General features: G+C 39.4%; 1 protein-coding gene across 11 annotated transcripts in view; it reads right to left on the bottom strand.

Annotated features, from left to right (window-relative positions):
• The window catches only part of LOC126284608 (rabphilin-3A-like), a 971,947-nt gene that overhangs the window by 21,079 nt on the left and 924,574 nt on the right, over positions 1-26,294 (bottom strand). For all 11 annotated transcript variants that reach the window (XM_049983667.1, XM_049983659.1, XM_049983658.1 and 8 more), the window contains 2 exons: positions 24,185-24,351; positions 85-260 (listed from right to left, as the gene is read on the bottom strand). In XM_049983667.1, coding sequence (XP_049839624.1) covers positions 85-260; positions 24,185-24,351 — 343 coding nt within the window. The remainder of the gene's footprint in view (positions 1-84; positions 261-24,184; positions 24,352-26,294) is intronic.

Below are 26,294 nucleotides of genomic sequence, written 5' to 3'. Positions count from 1 at the left end.
ACAAAAGTGCATTTGATGACAACTATGTATAAGTCCTTTACTATTATTTTTGTTATGAGCTATGGATGTATTTATCATACACACCAAGGTAATCATTACTTTTCCCATAATCTTTGTCCCATACTGTGATCTCAAGTTCTTGTTTTGGAAGATCTGTCATCTTTGTATCAAAAGCAAATTCTTCATTGAACACAGGATTCAGATTCTTCCATTTAATTGAAGTTTTGTGTTTACGATGGTATGGATCAGGTTTCAGCCTCCTGCAGAGATAAGAAAAACTGTATAAATCAAGTAATTCCACAAAAATTAAGATTACATTCAGAAAATAGTTAAATTCACAGAGAGATAGTGGCTAGTACTTATCTTTACAGAGGCACAACATGTAGATGGCTGATATGTATGTGTGAAAGAATATCACAGAAATTCTAAGTTCTTCAGGAAACAAAAAGAAATTGGTTTGGAGGGAAATTGGACAAGGGGTACTCAGAATCCTTGCTAAGAGGGATCTACATTGAGTGAGATCCCTCATAACATGGGTTTTGAGTGACCTATCTGCCTCACATTCAGTCTCCCCAAGCCAATTCCTCTCTGCTCCCTGAAAAAGGAATACTGTATTTACCCGATTATAAGACAAGGTTTTTTCCCAAATTTCTCATTCAAAAAATATCGGGCCATCTTGATTCTGATTCAGATTCAGATTCTTTATTGGTCATTCAGCATTATTACATGCAATAGACTTCGTCAGTTCACTTAACCTAATATTTTCATTAAATATATTTAACACATTTAACTTAAGTTGATATTGGGTATTTCTAAAAATTCTTCTATTGAATAGAATGGGTTCATTAACAAGAAGCTGTGTAGCTTTTCCTTAAATAATTTGATTGGCATGCTTGTGGCATATTTGTACAATTTGTTATATATTTTAATTGACATGTACTTATGGCTATTGTTTGTTTTTGCTAATCTATTCTGTGGCAAGATCAGAGAAGTACAGTTTCTTGTATTGTAGTCATGTCTTTGATTCATTACACTTAAATTAGGTAGTTCCGCAAGTATGAAGTTAACACTATCAAGAATATATAGATTAATAACTGTTAAAATTCTATATTTAATGAACAATGGTTTACAATGTGTCCTATTATCTACCTTTGCTATTACTCTGATTGCTTTCTTCTGGATCACCAAAATTTCATTTATTTTTTTGCTACTTCCCCAGAGCGTTAGCCCATACCTTAAAACAGACTGAAAAAAAGCAAAGTACGCTGTCCTTACATATTCCGATGTCACACAGAACATCAGCCTCTTCAACAGGTATATAACTCTTGACAGCCTAACTGCTATGTGTTCTGCATGAGAGTCCCATGTTAGTTTGTTGTCCAGGATTATACCTAAAAATTTTGCACTTTGTTTTTCTATTTTTGTACTCTTTGATAGACTGAACCACATGTTCTGGGTCTTTGTCTCATTTAATAGTAGCCCATTTGCATTAAACCATGATGTTGCATTTTCTTTTGCCAAATTCATACTGCTTACAAGTTTATCAAAATCATGGTTTACAGACAGCAGAGTTGTATCATCTGCATACACATATGTCTTTACATTAATATTTGCCGGTAGGTCATTTATATGTATGAGGAATAGAAGTGGTCCTAATTTAGATCCCTGTGGCACTCCGTGTTGAACCTCAAGTGTGTTTGACACATTAATTCCTCAGCTTACCACTTGCTTCCTATTATTAAGGTATGATTTGACGAGTTTTAAACTTTTGCCACATATTCCATAATATTCGAGTTTAGAGAGTAAAACAGAGTGGTCAACACAGTCAAAGGCCTTGCTCAGGTCACATAAGGTTACCTGTATGTGAGCCTGGTCCTCAAATGCTGCTAGAATGTCACTCACTAAGAGTTCTATGGCATGTATGGTTGACCTTTCTTTCCTGTAACCAAACTGTGATGTACTCAGCATATCGTTTAGTTCTAGGTACTCAAAGATCTGCTGATACATTATGCCTTCAAAGACTTTGGCTAGTGTTGGAATTAGTGAAATTGGCCTGTAGTTAGCAAGCTCAGCTTTGCTTCCCTTCTTAAAGATTGGAGTCACCTTGGATAGTTTGAGAGAATCAGGAAAGACCCCTTCTCTAAGACACAAGTTTATAGAATATGTTAATGGTGCTGCAATGTAAGGTATTACTTCTTTCAGTAAATTGTTTGACATATCATAAATATCTGTACTATGTGAATTTTTCATTTCTTTGACAATTTTGATAACTTCGTCTTGACATACCTCTTTAAGGTGTTTCAATGAAGGTCCGGCCTGATTATGATTTCGGTTTGCAGTCTTAAGATATCTATATGCGTCACATTGGGTTTACTGATCAAGTTTTTTATTTCATCTGCACAGCCTACAAAATATTTGTTGAATGTATCTACTGGTATTGGGACTGTCTCATCAAAGTTTCTTATTTGACCTTTAACAGTCTTAATTATTGTCCAGGCAGTTTTGCAGATTAAACTGTTGCTTCCAAGGCCAACTTGTTTACAGTGTTTAATAGATTAATGCAGGGGTCATCTTACATATTTATAGAAGAAGCTTTGGCTGTTGAGGTTTCATACAAATGTATTTTGAAAATTTCCAAAGGAAAGGGGCTAGCAAACAGTACTTTCATATGAATGGGTTCAAGATTTCCCAATATTCCAAAGTGCTTGATATAATATCAATTTTGCTTAAACAATCACATGACATTTGGCTCAAAGTGCTATGTAGTGCAGTGGATATGTGAGAAACTATGAACTAGACACTATGATAGTTAATGCTATGCTTAAAAATTGTCAATTCTGAGAAACAGAGGAGGAAATAGCATCAAATTCTATCAACTCAATAAACTTTTGTTGTATTTGAACAGATTTGCAGTAAAAGTTGTCCTACCATACATGTATGGATACTGTATACATACTTATACATTTATGCTGCTTTTTAATAAAGGTAACTTTCAAAGGCAAAAATATTGTTCTTTAAAAACCATTACATCATTCTGTACCAAAGCCAATACTTTATTTGGTTATGAGGTGTATTAGTTGCTGTTGTTACATATGACCTGCTACCTAGAAGATATTGTCATCTGTGTTCCACTGTTACTCAAACACAGAAAAGCCTTAGAAGGGGAACAGAGACACCAGCTTAGCTGAGTGTGAGGAGGGGAATTATGAGCAGGTAACAAATTTCACCCTGCTGCCAACCATAGGAATCTATACTGCATATTTTGGCTTTTTATGAATGTCTACCATTTTTAAACTACAGTTTACTTAATCAGATTCTAATCAGAATCGAATTGACTTTACAATGGGACAAATACTCAACAATGGCATAGATTTCTGCAGGAAATGCTAAAAGTCTAGATTGGGACCAGTGGCATATATATTTGTTTCATGCATTCGTGCTGCAGTGTTGTCTACACTCACCGTGAGATATGACAGGGACAACAGGGAGTGTCAGCTGGTGGTTCTACACAGGCAATGAAAAAGCAATGGCCAAACAATATTTTTTGTAGCAAAAGACAGAGTAACGTCACAGTCTAATGCATTACAGTCACAGCAATCTCTGGGCTGAAAATTGTTACCATTTGACAGCTGGAGCCACACTAGTGCTCCAAGTGGTCAGAAAGCAGACATTCACATGGGCTGTAAGGATAATGTTTGTTTTTAATTATTTCCTACTTAATTAACAAAATAATTATTATATTTTTGATTTTTAAACATTAGTAAATTACCAAGAGACAAATGTAAAAACAGTTGAATAACACTGATCCAGCGACATAAGGAACAACTTATTAATGAATAAATACTTTCAAAAATTTGTATATTCACTGAAATCAGCAGAATATAGACACACATTTCATGTATAAGAAGTGTATATTTATATTGTTTCTGTTGTGATTATCATAGACACTTTCTTCGACGATTAAAACATCTTATGGAGTCTAATGAGTCACCCATTCTTACACTTTCTAATACTGGTGTACTTTTGTAAATGTAATTACTTTTGATTCAAAAGTGAAGATTCTTGCTGTTTGTGGCTCAGATTTAGCAACAATTGTGGTGTTGCTCCCTTCTATGCTAGGAAACAGATTTATTGATTTTGATGATTTATTATCATGTCTATGTGGTTTTCCCTTAAGCTACAATTGTGGTGGTTTATTTGGTACATTAAATAATGTAGGTATTACAACCCATGTACGTTTCTTCCATTTCACATTCACTGATTTGGCTGGAAAGGTAGCAAACAAAACTGCGCTTTTTTCACATAGACATACGTTGTGTTGTGTTAGACTGTGGTAACATTCTCATGTCAGTACATAAGCGCAATCTGCAACATGTCCACGGAAGAAACAAACCCCACCATATTCAGAAGACAACCAAATATTTGTGACAACAATGGAGATAACAGTAATAGCTGTCTTGTTAAGAAGAAGATGATAATTAAAAACAGTGGTACACAGATGACAGACTAAACAAGAGAGACAAAGAAGATTAATATTAATGTAAGCAATTTCTTTTTCTTTATTTTATTTCTCCTTGTATTATCAAAATGTAAACTGTTACATCCACAAATGACTGGCAAGTGGTGCACAGAAGAGAATGTAGACGCGAAGCCACCAGGTAAGGGAGCTGATGGTGGTATCGCTGACTATGAATGGGCAGTAGGGGACAACAGACAGTATGACTGACCAGGACACAACATGAGGCAAGTAACCAAGAACTGAGATGATAAACACAGCAAGACAGCAACAACACAGGAACACTCCAAACAGTGACAGTTGGTATCTCAACACACAGAACTGGAACGAAGTATGACTGAGATGCAAACAGGAATTATAGCAAGTGCCAGACTGTTGTGGTAGGGCCAGATGGCCATCTAAATACCTGATCATGGGAAACACGATTGGCTGTGAACTTCACATCGTATAGAGAGTGGCACACTTGCAAGGCGAGGCTCATGGTGCAGGCAAGTGCTGGAGCACAGAGACACCTGGTGGGTATCCAGGTCCTTACCCTCTGGTGCACATTCAACTTTTGCACCTTCCAACACTAAATTGCCCTCACCCCTCTCCCCCCAACCTGCGCATAGGGGCAGAAATACCCAGGATGTTGTCGTGGTGGGCAGAGGGCAGAAGGAGGGAACGTTGGGAGACCCTGTGGCAGTGGGTTGGGAGGGCCATCTGTGGAATCCATCAAAACGTCACCAAGGGCAGGGCATCTCATGGCGCCTCCAATCTTTGTGGATGCGGAAAGGAGTGCTAGTGTGCCAGAGGGGAGCCAGTGGCTGTTGGCAGTGGGGCCAACTCAAAGACCTTGTGCACACCAGGAGGGTGGGGGGTAGGGGGGATGTGAGATGCCACAAAGGGGTATAAGGTGGCAGAACTTGAGCCCCTTCTGTATCTGTACTGATGTCACACACGCCACCCATCACCCATGGATCATGACTACTCTGACGGGAGTTCAAACAGCCTTGCCCTCGTACAAAAGGGTGCACATGGCCGTGCCCAGGATGTATAGTGGGGCTCTGAAAGCAATGGTGTCAGCAGATGGAGTAGGTCCGTGGTTACCACCCATTAAGGAGTTCAGCTGGATTATGACCATCATCTGTGTGGTGCGATAAGTGTTCATGAATAAGGTGAGCCCGACGGGGTGGCAGAGGATTCGACTGCTTTTGTCAGCTGTTGTTTAAACGTGCTGACCAGTTGTTCTGGTGTGCCATTGAAGGATGGATGGATGGAATTGAGGGGTGTGGATGTGTCTGATGCCTTTGCACTCACAGGATGCATGGAAGGAGACTGCTGTGAATTGGGGCCATTATCAGAGACCAAGGTACGAGGCAGGCCTTTGACGGTGAGAACTTGAGCCAAGGCCATGAATGTGGCATCAGTTGTGGTTGATGCCTTGTGCACAACATACAGGTATCTGGAGTGGGCATCCACAATGAGAAACCACATCAATCCCAAAATCAAGATGGATGTCTTCCCAGGGCTGGAGAGGTGTAGACCAGGGAGCAAATGATTGTGGTGGGCTCACCTGGTGATGTGCACACAGCCTGTGCACCCACAGTTCAAGCATTTGATGTCACCATTGATGCCAGGTTAATACACTTGGCAAGCCAAGAGCTTTGTATGGGACATCTCCCAGTGTCCACGGTGTAGCAAGTGGAGGACCCAATGGCACAAATCAGGTGTGATGACTGCCCAATGGGTGTCAGTCTCCACGGCCAACAGAAGGACACGCGCCACAACCGAGAGCCTGTAGAAGACATGCCACAAGGAGCTAAATTCAGTTGTCAACTGGCGAGTCAGATAGGTGGGTCAACCTTGGGTGATGTAGCAGATAACCTGCCGCAGAATGAGGTCACGGCATGTGGCAGAGGTGATGTGTGCAGCTGTGGTGGGAAATCCATCCAGTGTATCTTGATGGGCCATATCAATGAGAAAGCAGAGGACTTCTTGCTGGTCAAACTCAGGATCAGGGCCCAACGGGAGATGTGACAAGGCATCGGCATTAGAGGGTTGAGAGGTGGGCTTATATCAGATAATGTATGTGTAATTGCATAAGAACAGTGCCCAGCACTGGATATATTGAGCAGTTCACTTGGGGAGATGAGTGTGTGGGCCTAAGAGGGTAACTAAAGGCTTGCGATCAGTCAGGAGAGTGAACTTTGTCCCATATAGGTAAATGTGAAACTTTTGAATGCTAAGCACAATTGCCAGAGCCTCATTTCTCAATCTGAGAATAGTTCCTCTGTCCTGGGGACAGTGTCTTGGATGCATACGCAGTGGGCTGTTCTGAGCCATCCACATTCCTGTGAGCCAGAACTACTCCAAAACCATAGGCTGAAGCATTGGCCGCCAAGCGACAGTCAGGTGAGGAGCGGACTTGAGCATTGTTTTCAAGAGGAGAAAAGCTTGATCCCAGGCAGAAGTCCAGTTGAATGGCACCACTTTGTGATGCAAGTGATTGAGTGGCCCTGCAACGTCAGCAGCTATAGGGTAGATGCTTTAGGTAGTAAGTTAACCTCACCCAAACAGACCTGAAGGTCAGATAAATCCTTGGGGCAGGAAAGGGCGCTAATGGTTGCGACCTAATGATCTGATGGATGAATGCCTTCTTTGCAGGGACAGTGCCCTAGGTATTTGACATTTGGTTGAAAGAACCTACGCTTTTCCAGCTGACAGCATAAGCCTGCGGCCTGCAGATCATGAAATAAGGTTTTGCAAATGCTCATAGCATGTGCGGCCAGTGACCAAGATGTCATCAAGATAATTGACACAAGCCAGGATGGGCCCAGGTGCCTCTGAAAAATGACTCGTGCCGAGGAAATACGAAATGGGAGGTGCTTGTGTTTATATAATCCGAAACACGTGATGAAGACCACGATGTTCTGGGATTCCTCATCTAAGGGTAATTATTGTTGGTAAACCTCCACCAGGTCAATCTTAGAGAAGCATTCACCATGCACAAGTTTGGTGAGAAGTCTGTCCTGCCGGGAAATGGGATAAGTTTCAACAAGGGACTGTTCATTGATTGTAACTCCGAAATCTCCACACAGGTGAAGGGAGCCATTGGGTTTCCTTATCACCACTAATGGGGTTGCCCAAGCACTCACCTTCATGGGCTCAATGATGCCAGCAGCCTGCAGTTGATTGAGCTCTTGCTTGACTACTGGACATTAGGCCACTGGAATGGGTCAAGCCTGGAAGAACCATGGCTGAGCATCTGGCCAGAGAGCAATGTGTGCCTGGAAGTCCTAAGCACACCCTAAGTCAGACTGAAACAGAGAGGCATAGGCCAAGCACAGATCGTCAAGTTCTCGGAATGGGACGGCAGTGGAAATGACCTTAACCTCGTCAGAAATTGAAAAGCCAAACAGCATGAAAACATCAAGTCAAAAAATGTTTGAAGCCGAGGGATGGTCAACCACCAGTAGGGTCGTGAGCCAGGAAACATGTTTATAGGTGGCCGGGAATGGTAACTGTCCATGGAGGGTGATAGAAACATACCTGTATGTGACCAATCATCAAGAGGTGGGAGACATCTCCAGGGAACACAGGCATGTATATGTCATCAGATTGAGCAAGGAGATGGTGGCCCCCGTATTGACCGTGAAACGAATGCCTATGTTGAAAATGTGGAGTGTGAGGAAGAACTGCCACCATGTCAATGGGGCATTCAGTGGGATGACAGATTTCAGTGTTTGCATGGTATCCTGATGCCCTGTGTGTGAGGGATGGGAGCAGGTGGAGTGGCTGTGACAGACAGATTGGAGAAGGCCATATTTCTGACAGAGAGTGCACATCTTCCAATGATGGGGACAGACTGTGCGAGAGTGAGTGGAAATTCACTGTGGGCAAGATTGAACTAACTCACATGATTGCCGACAAGGGGCAACCAGCAGCTCTGAAGCCATAGAGATGTTGGACAATTAGGAGTCTTGACAATACTGCTCTTTGTGGGCTGTACCATGACAACAGTGTGAGAGAGGCGCCCAAGGGGAGGACTCTACTGCTGCCATCTGTGGCCTTGCCATAAGACGCTCATTAGCTGCTTGTGTGATTTCAAGGGAGTGGGCTATGCTTAGAATGTCTTCCAGTGAGGGGGTTATCGAGTTTCAATGCAGCCGTGTTGATCTGTGGATCTGTTCCAGGTGAATGACAAATTTGCGAATCAAGGAGTCCACATATGATGCCTTGCAATGCTGATAGGTGCAAGTGAAGTCACATTTACAGTTGAGACCCTGCAGGTCCTTGACCCATGAACGGTTTGAATGACTGAGCTGTTTTGGTACTGGTGGAACTCAAGCTGAGACTCTTTAACATGGTAGCACTGGGAATAGTAGTTAGTCAGCAGTGCACATACCTCATTAAAGGAGAGAGCTATGGGGTCGAACAACCATGCCCACTTTTGGAGCTGGAAGAATGTGTCTGGTGATGCCCAGGACAAGAATAACAACTGCTGTAGGGAGCCATCTGTGACCTGAATTGCTGTGAAATGTTTCAGATCATGCAAGTACGTTTCCCAGTCTTCCTTAGTGTCATCAAAGGGCGGAAATGACGGCAGACATGGGGAAGCATCAGAAACCAGGACACCTGGGAACTGGTGTAGGAGGGCGCCCTTGCCGTGACTTTGTCCGTCAGCAACTGCAAGGATTGCTGTAAGACATCTAATTGGTGCTGATGCTGCTGCATGAGCTGCTGCTGTTGCTCCAGGAGAGAGACTAACTAGCCTCCATGCTACCAAACCTTTCACCTCGTCACCAATGTTATAGCTTTGAGTGACTGGAAAGCAGTGCACAGCAGCGAATGGAGATGTGAAGCCACCAGGTGGGTGAGCCACTGGAGGTATCACTGACTACAAACAGACAGGACAGACGAACAAGTAGGGGATGACAGACACTATGACCGACCAGGACACAACATGAGGTAAGCAAGCAAGAACAGAGGTGATAAACACGGTGAGACGACAACAATGCAGGAACACACCAAACTACAACAGTAGGTATCTCAACACGTGGAACTGGAACACAGTACAGCCAAAATGCAAATGCAAACTACAATGAGTACCAGACTGCCGGGGTAGCACTGTGTGGCTGCCTAAATAAATGACCACAGGAAATGCGATTGGCTGTGGATTCATGTGGTATGCATTCACATGACGTGGCTTGTGGTGCATGTGCATAGGAGCACACAGAACTCCTATTGTGTATCCAAGTCCATAATTTCTGGTGTGCATTCAACTTCTGCGCCTTCTGACACCAGGTAAACAATCAACCAAGGGCATAAGCTGGAAATAGGTGAAATATTTACCTTTTAGGCAGATACCTGAAGTCAAGAAATGTTTGGATTTCTGATTAGTCAGGATATGTTAACAAATAAATTTTTCTCAAGAAGCCTCTTAAGAAAGAGAGTGGGTAATTCTATATTTGAGGTCATTGTATACTTGGGTAAATACAGTATATGGTTTGATAGTTGAGAATTTCATTATATACTCTATGGCAGAAAGAATAAGTTAGTTACAAATTAATGAGTGTATCTTGGCTGCTTATTGCTCCTTCAATATTCTATCAAGCACAACATGTTTCAAGTGGCACACCCATTTTCAAGGACATTTACCAGGGTAGGAGGGCATATGTAACATGACTATCAGAGCCAGTTCCTGTACAGTCAGTTATTAATAAAATACCTCTCATGATATGTGTAAGGTAGTCATCCACATCTCCATATAGTGTGTGTCAGTTGTGGGTGACCATCTTATGTATAAAATGATTGGCATTTTATTAATGACTGAGAGTACAGGAACCTGATCTCACCATTGTGTTGCATACATCTGCATGCTATGGCATCAGAGCTCGGAAATGGGCATGACACCTGAAACTTGTCATGCTTGATGAAATAGTAATACATTAAAAAGAGTAAATATTTCATATATTATCAACACAGCTGTGACACCACAAAATGAAACCCTTAAAGAATAATTTGTTGTTAACAATGTGTAACAAATCAATTTTTTAATTTTACATTTCTAATGTAGGTAGATAAACTTCATTTAACTAGCTCCACCTTTTTTAGTGAAGGATAAAAATAGTTCCATTAGTTTTGCAAATGAGCAAACACACTACTGCATAGTTTTATATTTATGTTACTTCTTACAATCTTTTCACTCATTGTCATGTTAGTTTCCAGTTAATGATTTTAACTGCTTCAGAAAAGAGAGCATTACAAGTGTTGCTGTGGTGAAAATGTGGAAATAGTGAAACTGTTAGTAAACTTTATTTTATCATGCTAAACCACTTCAGAGTGAAATTCATAGAGTATGTTGGACCATATGTTGATTCTTTATATGAAAAATAAAAGATCACTGTCAAAAGCATCAGTGCAAAATTGCAGACTGATGTAAACTCTCTGCAAATCTTTTTTAGTCTTGTGGCTTGCCTTTAGAAGTAAGGTATCCATTGTTCTTTAATGATTATGCTAGGTGATGATATACTCAGTGAACAATAAATATGCTTAAAAAATGCAAAGCTAACCCTTTCAAAAAATCTATCATGTACAATTATATAAAACTTTCATTATTTTTGTATTCCGCATCTCTACTCTTCTGTTGTAGTGCCACGCCAACATGCTTACATCTAGGTGAGGCCAAGAACAGCAACAGCTTCAGCAGTTTTTCCCTTATGCTTCCAGCAGTGACCACACTATTTTCGCCATGCCTCATCACATGGGTCAATGATGCACAACAATGAGATCATCCTATATGTGGAGCCATTGAGCGAGTCAACTGTTATCATCTGCAACATCAGCCAGTAGCATGGATTTACTGTAGTTATCCATGCCGCTTTGTAGTATGTGTCTCAGTGAGTCAAAAGCTTGTTCATCTGGAGTTCAGTAAAGTTTATCATCAGTGAATCCAAGAGTTGAAAATTTCTCAACACTCAACATTTTATAAGCAGCAGCCAGGAGTTATCTTCAGCAGTACCCAGCTGGAGAGTATCAGCTACCCAGTCCAGAGCTTATGCTAGCAGCAGTCAGAATACAGCCATCAGTCTAGACTGTGTCCACAGTAAACACATGAATATAGGAAGTGCCACTGCCTTAGCAGCTATGTGGTAACTGGCTTTGTCTCTGCATGAGTGTTTACTTATGGAAGTGATTGCCTGTTTATGGAACTTAGTTCTCAGACTGGTCTGATTCATGTGTGTGTAATGCGAATGGGATGTACATTTGCGTTAATGTTGCAATAAACATATGTTAACATACCTGTACTAAGTATTTCTGTGTAACAGTGTTGCAGAACTTGTACATCAGTGACACAGTCACACTAGTTAATGAACTTCCAAAACACTTACTCAAGCACATACTTGGAAATGCAAAGTGCACTTACAGGTAGCCACTGAAGGGAACACATATCAATGGAAATTGAGTGGATAACCACCAAAGTATTTCTTGTGGAGGGAACACTATATTTTTCATATTTTTCTGATACAAGTGTTGACTTCAAGACAGTCAATGGTCTTAGTGGATGTTGAGATTGATCTGCTTATAAACTCAGAAAAAGACATATTTTTTGTTGGAAGAGTTTTTTTGGACATTTGTCTTCCTGGAACATTCTTGTTAATAGTTTTCACACTAGCATTTTCTTGTTGATACATTATTGTTGGACATTTTCTTGTTGAAATTGTTTTTGTGGAAACATTCTTGTTGGACTTTTTCTAGCTGGAACTTTCAGTAGTGCCTAATGTTATTGAGCTATGAAGTCAGATGAGAACACTAACCTGTCAGTAATACATTCCAGATGGTGAAGCAAACTAGTAAAACTTCATACAAAGGACCAAAGAATGGGACTGGTGGAAAGAGGACATCAAGCAGATGCCTCTGGGATTCTACCTCAGTTATCCAGCAAAAGAACAGTGTGCCAGCTACATAGACAGGCTAGAGCAACGGTTTATAACACAGAGGACTTCAGATGATCCAACCAAACATGCTCCCTTATTATCAAGGGCTGGTTCTTAGGCTTATACTTTTGGTGTAGAAATTCTTTCTGGATGAGGACCCTGTGAATTGTGGTATATGCAAGTAAATGAAAAATTAGTTGAATATTTTGAGAATAAGGTGGTGACACATCCTAACTTTTATAGGTCATATAAGAAACCAGAGTAATCACTTAAGGAATCAGTTGCCACTTTGCAAGGTCTCAGTTGGGATTGTAAATTCCAGCATGAAACCCAAGACTGTAATGTTTTTTATGCTGATAGAATGGTGAAGGACATGCTTATCATTCATACTGCAGATTCAGCACTGCATAATTATGGTATTCACTTAAATACCCCCACATTGGCAGAGAGTTCATCAATTATTCAAGTGACTTAACAGATTAAGCAAGTGGAGCAGACTCTTGAGTGCAGAGGAATCAAGGTTTTTCAGAGTTTCATGGGTCTGACACACCAGTCACTCACAACGGTCAGCAGGAAGGTACAACCCACCATAGGTCCAAGAATAGTTCCACCTGTCAAAATGGGGACCAAACATAACTCATTGGACATTAACCTTTTAAAATTAAATCTTGTGCTCCTTGCTGTGTGACTCGTAATTGACAGTCATGTTTATGAAAACATGAAGTGCTTGACTGTCAGAAACAAGGTCATAGGACATAGGTTTGTCTATAGAAACAGTGCTGCACTGTCAAGTACTTCACTTGTACCAGTGATGACATATGTGTGGTGAATGAGTTTGAATTTGATGTTCACCATTTTGAAAATAAAGTTTACAGTATTCTTTCTCAAATCAGTAAAGCAATATTAGTAGATGTTGAGTTAAACGGACACAACATCCAATTTCAGCTTGACACTGGTTCCTCGAAACTATTATAAACAATACCTCATATCATTTATTAGTGTTCCACAATGATCCAGTTTTCACTGCAAGCTAATGGGTCATAGTGATAAGACAATTCATATCAAAGGTCATTTGTTATGAATGCCAGGTATAAGAACATACAGTTGCAGGCTCCACTCCTGATGACACAGACACACACAAAACTGCAAATCTAATGGTATTAGATAATTGTCAACTGCTTGGCTTCATGGTCCAAGATACTGCAAAGCACATCTAGGTCACAAATGGAAAGGTTTCATGTGTGAAACTGCATGCCATACACAATACACTTTTTTCAGGATATCATGGCAGCATCAAGCGTTGAATGTATACATCACCTTGCACAAATTTTGTAAGGCTTTGCCACTTCCTGCATGCCTTGTGCTGAAGGTGTAGGGTATTATCAAACCTGTCTCCAACAATCTGTGGGCTACCTCAATGGTCAATATTAAAAAATCAAATAGAAATCTCCATCTCTATGGGAATTCCAAGGCAACTGTTGACTACAGATATGTACCAAATTCCTAGGGTACAAAAAAATCATGAGGAAGTTGGGTCACAGGCAGCTCATCTCTCACTCCAACTCAACAGATGCATACCTGCAACTACCTCTCAGTGAGAAGAATCAACTGGTGGTGGTCATAAATATTCTAATTGGGCTTTATAAGTACAAGGGACTCCCCTTCAGCATCAGTTCAGCATTGTTCAGAGGTATCTTGGGCATCTGATTCAGGAGGTTCTAAGCACAACCATCTACCTTGAGGACATCATCATCACTGGAACACTTTCAATGAGCATATACACAACTTTGGCCAAGTATTAAGTACTTTGCAATGGGCAGGGCTCTGTTTTAATGTGGATAAACATCCTTTTCTCCAGAATGAGACTGAGTACCCGAGACATTCTCTCAGTGGAAGGAATTTGGCCCATAAACAAACACCTTGAAGCCACTGCTCATCTCCTGCCAATATAAAATAACTACAATTCATCCTGGACTAAATAGGATATTACATGTGTTTTCTCCAGTGGTGGCCATGATTGCAGAGCCTCTTCACAAGTAGCTCACAAAGGGTGAATGCTAGTGTTGGTCATTAGAGTGCCAACAGGAATTTGAGTAACTGAAGGGGTCTTACAGGACTGTTAATTGTTTGATTGTTTGGTCCCACACATTTCAAGGAAATCCTTAATTGTGGTCAAGAAATTGTCAGATGTAGGCATTTGAGCAGTGTTGTTCCACCAGGTGGTAGCAAAAGACAAGACCACTGCATTCATATCAAAAATATCAAATGCAGCACAGCAGGGCTACTCACAAACTGAAAAGGAAGCCTCATCCTGATCTTTGCCATAAAGAGGTTCACAGCTATTTAAATGAGCAAAAATTCCCTTTGCAAAAATACAACAAATCCCTGGTAACTTTTTTTTCATACATAGGCTCAGACACCTATTAAGACACAGCAATGTCTACAATGGAGGTCACATTTTTTTACTGGCATACAGCTATTAGATTAAGTTTTTAACATCCTCCAACCACAGTAATGTCAATGTGTTGTCATGGTTGCTGGCAGGCAGTGACATGAGTTTTGATGCACCTCTGGAGTGTCGGGGTCAATGATCTCTCCAGCCAGGCTGTGACCAGCCTCTTGTTTGACATCAGGGTCATTGCTAATGGTACCACCAGAGTTGGAGACCTCTTGCAGGTCAAACACTTCACACAAATACAGAGGCCTTCGTCAAAGCAGTCATTGACTCATCCTGACCTTGCACATTTTTGGCGTCTAATAAGTGTGCTGATGATATGGCAGGGTCATCATTCTTCACAACATGTAGATCAAAATGTGGGTGGCCATCCTAACAGTGCATTGATCAGATGTATTGAAGCTGCTACATTGATACCATTGGGGCATTCTTACAACAAAGTGGATGGTTCACCAACATATGAACTGGAAAGAATGGAAAAGCATATTGAGTCCCTACTCTGCAGTTGTATACTTTGTTGTAAGTACCAAGCAGCACCTCCAAGATCCTATTTTCCTTGGCTTTAGATAATGGAGCTCTGGAGTCACCTCCATTCAGGTTACACTGGACCTGTTCTGTGAATGAAATAGCTAATTCTCATAGTACTAATACAATGTACCCTTATGTTTTCAGATTGCCTAAATCTGAACAGATTTTTGCTGTGGATGGACACCCTATAACCACTGTCATGGATAATGGCACCCAGATGAGTAATCAAGAATTTGAAGTTTTCTACATGGCCCAAGAGATACAGAACCTGTGCAGCTCACTGTTTTGTCAAACAGAGTCACTGAATGCTTCATTTGGGCCTGAAAGGGGCATATGGAGCAACTCATGGCTGACTACACCTTAGAGGATGCTTTATGAATGTTTATTTCTTCCTACATAAGCACACTCCACAAGCATGTATCTCCAGCAGAGATATTGCACAATTGGAAGATGAGGACCTTCTGCCCTCACAGTTCCCTACCAATGGGGCAACACTGTTACCAGAGGATTTGGCAACAAAAAATAACATTTTGAGGTCAATGTCATGGTTGCATATTCACAGTTACAATATGGAAAAAGGCAGGGTACCTTGGGTAGTGGGTTGTTGTCTGGGAATGCCATGTACATTGTAATGACGTCATATGGAGACACACAATGAAAATATCTCAATCAGTTCAAAATGTGTGCTGATACATTTACCCCTTCATAGCATAATATAATAGCTATGTTTCAGTTCCATGTGACAGCAACATGTCTGCCCTGGAAGGGGATGGGGGAGCCTGAGCAACACAGCAGCCTACCAACACAGATGCCCCATCATAACCAGAGCACACTGATGCAGAGCCCAGTAGAATCTGTACAGAGTCCAAGACTGACGTGGAATTCATCCACCAGCCACAGTAGCATAGAAGAAAAAGAAGTGGAAGGAGAAGACACTTCACCTCTTTCCCTTGTATGGGAGTGTTGTTTTATGTCACATCTCTACAGTTGTCAGGTAGTCCAGCTTTCTGTCATAGGGGGTGTCACATGCCTATATCTAAATGAAGACATTGCTGAGAATTTAAATGTACATCAGCAGACACCACGAGCAATGACCACAAAAATTCTGCAACTTCTCATCACATGTGTCAATCACGCACAACAATGACATCATCCTACTTGAGGAGCCAACAAGAGTGTGTGTTTATCATCCAGAAGATCAGCCAGTTGCACAGATTCAATATGTTATTCTGTGCCACTTTATAACTCATGGTTCACGAAGTTAGAAGCCAGTTCATCAGGAGTTCAACACAGTTTATCCTCAATGAAGCCAAGAGATAAGAATCTCTTAATACCCAACAGTTTATCAATGGCAGCCAGGAGTCGTCTTCAGCAGTTCTTGGTTGGAAGACATCAACTATGCAGTTCAGAGCTGACTCAAGCAGCAATCAGAAAAGAGCTGCCAGACTGAAACCAGTCACCCACAGTATACATCCATAAGGATAGAAGCTGCCGCAGCCTTAGCAGTGATGTGGTAACTGACCATTTCTGGACAAGTGTTTACTTCTGGAAATGACTGCTCATTTATGGGATTTAGTCTGCAGCTTGGACTGATTTATGGATGTTTAATCCAAGCAGGATGCAAATTTGTGTTAGCATTACTATAAACAAATGTCCATTAACTTGTGCAAATCATTTGTCTGTAACAGTGATGCAGAACTTATACAAGAATTATAATCCCATATTGACTTTCAACAATGAAAGAAACACTGAGGAGACAGCAGCCATTTATTAAGTACGAATAGAGAGGATTGTTTTAACTTTTGACATTCAGTTCTTCTTTATTTCAACAAATATATCTATATAAACAGAAACAAACTTTGTATATCATGATGCAGTTGGTGGATGATATGGAAAGGGTAAGGAAGGGTAGGAATGTGTGGCACAAAATATGGCAGAAGGTAGCATAAAACTGAAATATGTTGTAAACTACAGTTCTTGAAAGGGAAGAGGAGTATCTCCAGTTACTCTAACAGTAAATGAGGAGCAGTCTAAATTTATAAAGGATCAGCAAACTCTCCTGCATTTGTTCAATTCAAGTAAATCACAAATAGAGGCTCAGACAAATACCTCCAGCAACCCTAAAACTAGGTCTATTTTTCTAAAGTGACAATCATATAGCTACAATGCTCTTTGTTTTTGTCATGATTTACCAGGAACCTAGAGATGTTATATCTTCTTGAAAAATTATACCCAATGTCTGACACAAGTATACTGTATTTCCTACTGTTTATTATTTGCTTAGTTCTTACTTTTATAGACAAAAACAAATTTATATTGTTGTGCTGGTAGCTAAACTTAAATTTCAACAATGCCATAAGGTACAATGACAGTCAAACAATCTTTGGTGGCTATTTGAAATGAGATTAACTGCCATGGTCAGTCACATGCTTGAAAAAATTGTGTAAACATTTCTAGAATGAATGTTCATTCTGCAATGGTGTGTGAACTGATCTGAAACTTCCTGTCAAATTAAAACTGTGTGCTGGACTGGGATTCAAATGTGTAACCTTTACAAAGCTCCCAGGTTTGCATGTCAGTTTAGCCCACAGTTTTAATCTGCCAGGAAGTTTCAATTTCAACATTTGTATGAGCATTAATTAACTTGCAACATACTTATTATGTTTGTCCCTGATATGGAATTGTAGATACTGGTATTTGAATTGCTAAACCCTAATTTGGAAGAAATACTTATGATTGTACAAACATTTGAAGTACTGGAAGTAGCACAAAAACAAATACGGGGCGATTACAACATTGTTGGTCATTTGTACAATCCCAGGTTGTAATTTATGTGTATAATCAACCAGTTCACTCATTAAGAGTAGCATTGTTCCAACCACTCATTCTGCAACTCTCTGATGCAACTGATAATTTCTTCCATCTATTCACACTATAATGTTCTAAGGCAATTAGAAAATTCTTTTAAACCAAGTCAGAGTAGCTCCATACCTCATTAGCATCATCTGCTATATGAGACAAAGTATCCATGTTATTGGACACAGTATCTATGTTATTCAACTGCTTGTGTAAATTATGTCCTTGTTTGAGATGTTTCTGCAATGGCACTACTTACACAGATGATGCACATACATAGATTATGGAAAACAGGAACACAGTGATAATGGGGTGAACTCATTCCTACCACCACATATGGAGCCTGTCTACATTTCTGAATTCAAGAAGCCTGGAGACTAGATGTTTGTGTTATCATCATTTCATCATCATTATTCATGATAGTAGCTAGATTGAATTGTGTAAAAATTGGACTGTGTAAAAATTGGGACTTTGTACGGGCGCTGATGACCGCATAGTTGAGTGCCCCACAAACCAAACATCATTATCATCATCTGAATTCAAGTGCATGATAACAGCCATGTGAAACCTGGGACAGTTTGCAGTACATTAAATGTTTATTATGTTACAAATTAAGAATTCATCCATACAGCCTCATTCTCATTTACAAAATCTGTAACTTCATACAGCAGAAGTGGGCAGACATACTCCTGTTGGACAAAACTCCTATAAAAGGACAGATTAAAATAAAGGACTCCTACAAGAAAGTCAGACAGGATATAAAAATTTTAGTGGTCACCTCCAGCTCACAGAAATCATTTTTGAACTTGATACATTTATAACTTTTAATTTTGCTTTCAAAATAATGTGAATCTGATCTCTGATATGATGCTTTTAATGATCAAGATCAATAATGTAACATGGTTGCATGCATTTGCTTTCTCTTGGTTTGGGTTTTGCAGATCATGAATATGCCAATGCCTGGTGGAATACTGTTCAACAATTAAAAGTCATTGCTCTTGGGAATACAACATTTTTACCAAGCTATGAACTGTGCAATATTATAGGCATCAAGTGACCTGTACCATTATTGGCATCTTCATTTGTTGTCAATAATACCTGTGGTGCTATCTTGTGGAGGCTGATTGAATGAATGACTGCAGTGCCACCCTGTCTTTCCAACACATTCATTTTCATGGGCATGACTTCTCAGTTTCACTGTGAAATATAGCATACATGAGATTAGCAGAGGGATATTGGAAAGAAGGAACAAGATCTTTAGTTGGTTGGAAGGAGGCCAGTAAGATGACATCCAGTTACTCACCCAGTCATCTATATATACATCTATACTCTGCAAACCACTGTGAAGTACAGCGCAGAGGATGTGTCGCATTGTACCAGTTATTAGGATTTCTTCCAGTTCCATTCACTTATGCATGACAGGAAGCATGGTTGTTTAAATGCCTTTGTATGTGCTGTAATTATTCTAAATGTGTCAACAAGCCACTCTGATAGTGGTACATAATTCGATTAGATTAGATATGCTTTTTGTTCCATACATTCAAAGTCATGATAGACTCAAGGATGCAGAACATAATATAAAACAAGAATGTATAACACCTAATCCCAAAAAAGAAACGTAATGTCTCTTCCACAGATCCTAAGTGAAATAGTCATGGAAGGAGTATAAAAAACCTGAAACAAATTTTATGGAAAACATATGAATCTGTACCATTGTCAAAAATGTCAAAATGTGTTTCTCTGTTACCTTTTCACTAATAAACTGATGAACCAATTTTGATTAAATTTGGTATGTAGATAGCTTGAACAATGAGGAAGAACATAGGCTATTTTAGAAGGTTTGTAGTACAAGATAATTATTGATCTGAATAATATGATGTGAATTAGGGAAAATATTTATTCTCTGAAAAAGCTGCTTGGGGTTTGACATTTGAACTTTATTGTATTTGTGAAAGTGCTTCTATTGGTTGATAGGTTCTACATAATAGGATTCAACATATGAATAGGACTTATACAGTCCTCAGTGTGTTTAATCTGTACTTCCATACTGATGTTATTCAGTGCTAAAGTAACAATGTTTGTTACATATTCAGGACTAAACCATTGAACCAATATTGATGAAATTTGGTGTGGGGATAATGTGAACCCTGAGGAAGAGCATAAGCTTAACAGCACAATGCATAGATGCACACTCCTGCCCCTGCCCCCCCTGCACACTCCTCTCAGTAGCAATGCTGTGCATGCCACCACATTGTATGTTGGAACAGCTGGTTGGGTGGGGGGGGGGGGGGGGGAGGGGCTAGTCAGGATCTATGCTTGTCTAAACCAGCAGACAATTGAGGGCATCTGATACCCATGCAATTGCAGGTAATAGCTAGTGTGTATATACTGTGATGTGAAACATTTTTAGGCTGTTGTAACCAAACGTCATCAAACCGAAAGCAGCCTACAGGGCTCATCCAATTTGATCAGTTTATTGTACTGCAGATGTGGGGAAGTCAGATCTCACATAATGCTCAAGTTATTTCATATTAATAATACCATACATATGAGAAATGTGTCATGGAGTAAAGGAGTTGCCCATCAATAAATTCTTTCATTTTTTCTGAAACAGAACTTTACAGTAGGCTTAAATGTAACCTCTACTTCAGTGGTTATTAAATAAACAGTATGTTTACAACTGAAACATTGACCGGAGGGAATGTTATTCATAATGACAGGATCTTGATGTTTCTCAAATGCTGACTCTGCATATGATTATTTGCAATTATCATTGGATAATAAATCCCAGAAAATCATGGTTATCAATGCCACTTTTGAATTACATAAGTACAAGTGATGTCATTTGGCATTACAAGTGCATGTAACAATTTTCACTGCTACCTTAGGCAGATGATACAATTTAGTCTAACATGCATTAATTATTTTGATGATATAATTGTTACCAGCACAAACAGATGAAACTATTTGGACATATCTATGCATTCTTTTCACTCATAAGCATCTGGCCTAAAGTATATAACCAGAGGAAACAAATAATTTTCAAGATCACAGAGTATCTGGGTCACATTGTAGATAAAGGCAAAATAAAACATAGCAATCATATCAGGTACAACAATAGTAAAATTTTTCATATCATATGATTTCATGGACCTGAAATAATTTGTGGGCAAAATCAGTTTCTGCAGAAAATTTGACTGAATGATGGACAACTCAATTACTGAGAAACAGCAATTTTATTTTGCAACATAACAGTGTGATATTTTTATATCTTTGCTTTCATTGGACGGGCATAAGAATTGGCAAAGATCAGGGACATTGTGGGTTTGGTATCCACATGGGCTTAGCAGCTCTGTCACAAACAGTGGTAACTGCACCATGTGACAATCAGGCATGCAAATTTGCACCTAGGGAGCTGCAGAAATGACTACATAACCAGATGCAGAGCTGGCAGAAGTTGGTCCTCTTCAGGCAGCCGCCCCAAGCAGATCATTGCCAGCTGTACTAACCCACCATATTCTCAGTGCCCTTGCCACTTGACTCTGTGTATGCTATTGATTCACTCACCTGAACTCTGCTAAGTCCATTCTTTCACTCACTCTGCCTTAGCTCAGTCAGCAGTGCTCAATTAGGGATCATTTCCTCTGGATGTCTGTGCTACCATGCGTTATGTTTTTAAAACATGCTGAATTTTCTCATGTTATTATCAAGTTATTATGTTGCTGAACTTCTGGAACTTCATGTGTCAGCTCCTCCTATTCTGTTTGTTTTATTGTGGGCTATAATTTTTCTCAGATTCAAGGCTCCATTTAAGTTATATTAATATTTTATGGCCAAAAATACTGTAACTGAAAAAAGGTTTATTTATTGTTGTAGGCGACAGCAAATGGTGATGAGCATGGGATCATGTGTGTAAGACAGCTGCAGTATGAGTGACCATAAACATTATATGTGCATAGCAGAATCTAGATCTCTCCAGTTTGTTAAGGACAAGACAATGGGTCAAAGACGGTGGCAGTGAATATGAAAGAACTGAATAATAATAGCCTCATGGTTTACGGAACAAATACTTCTGCAACAGAACAATGGTTGAAAGTATATATTTACAGAATGGTATTTATCAATAGATCCTGTATTAGTTCCTCATCCTTGTGGATACTAAGAAACCATACATACGATGTTTCATTCAGGATTTATTCAAAGTATAAAAAGTAGAATTTGGGATCTATTGTTTCTGGTTTGAAATTGCATTCGTGATTTAAGCTCTCTGCAGTACATGCATATATGTTTCTCTACTCAATTAATACTAAATGGCACTGTACAGTTTTAGCATGTTAGCAGGTTGCCTTTGAACAGCAAACATTTTCACTTAATTATACTTTTTCATTTTATGACATTATAAAGAGAAGAGGAGCAGGTATCACACCATGAGAAAGTCAGTTTGTTATGACTATACTTCACTGAAGCCAAAATATAAGCATCCCTAAATCAACATATTGTAGTGAAATTTACAATATGGTTATCATTTCACATGAATTATGGTGGTGTATTGCACAGTCTCCATGGAAACAGCAGCGAATTCACCACCAGTACTTGAAATTTTGGCAGCAATGTAAATACACCATCCTTATTAGCTAAACTTCCATACTTCATTATATAAAATTTTTCTTCCCAACTAGAAAATTGTACATTGCATAACCAATAAGACATTCACTCCAAATCAGATACTTATTTTCCTCACAGTTACACAGTAGAAGTCTTGTCATTTTCTATAAAATGTAATCTGTATAATTAAATGTTATTTTGATTTAAGAAAGGAAATATATCAGTCTGGATTCCAAAGATGTGTAGGACAGTGTGAGGCAATACTTGACTCTACAACTAATCTTAAAAGATAGATGAAAAACAGGCGAACTGACATTTGTAGATTTGGAAATAGCTTTTGACAATATTGACTGGAATACACATCTGGGAATTATGAAGATATGAGGGATGAAGTACATGGAGTGAAACATTATCTGCAATTTGTACAGAAACTGGACTGCAGTTGTAAGAGTCAAAGCTCATCACAAGGAGGCATAGTTAAAAAATGAGTGGGATGAGGTTGGAAACTACCCACACATTGCACATCCTCATGACAAACTGGGAATGGAAAAGAAACACAAACTTTGAGGTTTTCTGGTGACATTGTGATGGTGAAAACAGTAAAGAGTTTGAAAGATCAGTTTAAGAAAATGGGCAGTGTCTTGAAAATAGGTTTGAAAGTAAAACACAGGTAATTGAGTAGTTGACTCAGATAATGCTGAATGAATTAGATCTGAAAATGAGGAACTAAATGTAGCAGACTTGCTATACTATTTGGGTAACTAAATAATCAATGATGACAGAAATAAAGCAGATATGAAATGTATACTTGCAATATCAAGAAAATATTTTCTAGCCAAGGGAAGTATGTTAACATTTAATATAAACTCAAGTGCTAGGAAGTATTTTCTAAATGTGTTGATCTGGAATGTACACTTAGATGCTAGTGAAATGCAGATCCTAAACAGTACAGACAAATAGAGGATAGAAGCTTTTGAAACGTGAAGATGCAGAAAGATGCTGAAGGTTAGATGGATAGATTGGATAGATAATGTAGAAGTACAATTGTAGAGAGAGATCAAGATTTGAGATCTGAGTACAATAAGTGGCTTCAATTGGATGCAATAATTATAAAGATACATGCATAAGATAGACTAACACTGACATGAAGAGTTGCATCAAAACAGTCTTTAGTTTGAAGAGAACAACAACAATAACCATAACCATTATATTTAAACTTGTTGGTACTAAGCAAGTTTGATTGTTAATTTTTTCTACTATATTTGAAAGGGAATAATATACTTTTCCTATGTAATGCAAACTTACAGTTTGACAAATGGATCAGAAAAGCCATTGTTGTCCATAGGAATAAGATTTGCACAGCGGACAATACCCACAATCAATGCCTTCTTTTTAGTGGAATAACACAAAGTCACTAGGATCTGTCCACGTGTCCAAGCATCATTATTCCACATGTTGTCTCCCTGCTCAACCTAGTGGAGAGATTACATTACATGAAAAACATTAAAGACTGTGTTTATATCTTACAGCATTGCAAATATTACAGAAATCTGCTTCATAAGAATGACTGCAGTGGAGATTTTTACATGAGCATTCATATCATTGAAACAGTCTTTGATATATACACTTAACTTAATCTCCAATTGCTTTTGTAAAGATTTTTGTTGCAAAATATACACGAAATTCAAGATCTCTTGAGAAAACTGTGAATCTTTAGAAAATTTGAGCCTATGTCCAATTATGGCTCACAGTTTTGATCTGCTTGGAATTTACTTATCAGCACATGTTGCTCCTAAGAGTGGAAGTATAATTCTTCAGTAGTTTCAATGAGAAGCAAACATTCCAATACAACCAATCGTACATGACTTTTAATATGTATAAAAATTATAAGATAAATGTGATACTGACACAAGCAAAGGAAGTAGCAAAGACAAACATGTACCAAGTAGTGGAGCATTTCACATCAGACAGGTATACAAATAAGAACTTGAGTACAGGTGCTCAGTTTATAAACTATGAGGGGCATTCGTAAGTCATGCAACACTTTTTTTTGCTGAAAGCAGGTTGGCTTAATTCAGAATTATAACACACTATATTATTACCCACTTTTTTGTCTATAAAACACTTTTTTTCAACAACATTTCCATTCAATGCAACAGCCTTATGCAACCTTATTTGGCAGGCTTGTATGCCCACAAGGTATCACTCTACTGGTTGACATCAGAACCAGTGTCTTACTGCATCAAAAACCTCCACATCATCCATATACTGCTTCCCGCAAAGCACACAATTTGTAGGAACAAACAGATGGAAGTTGGAAGGTGTGAGATTCGGGATGTAGGATAGATGACAAAGAGCAATGCAGTTTGTGAGCTCCTCTCAGGTGTACAGACTTGGATGGGGCTGTGCATTTGTTTGCATTTTTGTGGTGATGAACATGATGAAGACATTTCTTTAGTTTTCTCAGGGTAGCAAAATACACTTCAGAATTGATTGTTGCACCATGAGGGAGAACGTCAAACATAACAACTCTTTCAGAGTCCCAGAAGACCACTGTCTTGACTTTACCAGTTGTGGGTGTGGCTTTGAACTTTTTCTTTGGAGGAAAGGTGGTGTAGTGCCACTCCATGGATTGCTGTTTTGTTTCCAGTTCAAAGCTTTGAACCCATGTGTAATCACTTTTGACAGGGTTGGACAAAAAATTTTCACAATGAACCTCATAACTTGCAAGGAGTTCCACACACATGGTCCTCCATTGCATTTCATGGGTGTCTTTCAGGCAGAGATGAATCCAGCAGGCACACACCTATGAGTACCTCAATTAGTGGACAAGTATGCCAGCATTAACAGTAGAGATGTCCAATCATTTAGTGAGGTGCTTGATCATGATGTGTTGATCACTTTTAATGAGAGTGTCCACACATTACAACATTGCAGGAGTAACAGTTGTGAGCGGCTGGCTGGAATGCAGGAGATTGAACTGGTTTGCACAACCTTTTTGCGATGATGACAGATACCTTGCCCAATGACTCATGTGCCTTGTTCACTGTCAGATCTCCACAGTCATTCAGCAAGTAACCATTAATATCTGCAATGGTCTGGTTTTCTGCCAAAAGAAACTCAATGGCAGCCGTCTGTTAGGATCACAACTTCATTGCAGATATCATTTTGAAGGCTATGTATACCACTGCCACCTGCTGGAACTTTATGAAACTATAGGGGTTGAGGTGGTAATATTGAGCCATATCCTGCAACAAATTCTGTGTGTTTTTTTTTTCAACCGAAATTAGACAAGCAAAAAAAGTGTTGCATTACTTAACTGAACATCCCTCTCTCTCTCTCTCTCTCTCTCTCTCTCTCACTCTCTCTCTCTGGGGCCACAGATGAATTATTGTCTTGGTTGGATCACAGAAGA

The sequence above is a fragment of the Schistocerca gregaria genome, chromosome 8 (genome assembly GCF_023897955.1).
Source record: "Schistocerca gregaria isolate iqSchGreg1 chromosome 8, iqSchGreg1.2, whole genome shotgun sequence".
NCBI classification, from domain to species: domain Eukaryota; kingdom Metazoa; phylum Arthropoda; class Insecta; order Orthoptera; family Acrididae; genus Schistocerca; species Schistocerca gregaria.
The sequence above is the reverse complement of the archived record's forward strand: the minus strand, read 5'-3'. Positions and strand labels throughout refer to the sequence as shown.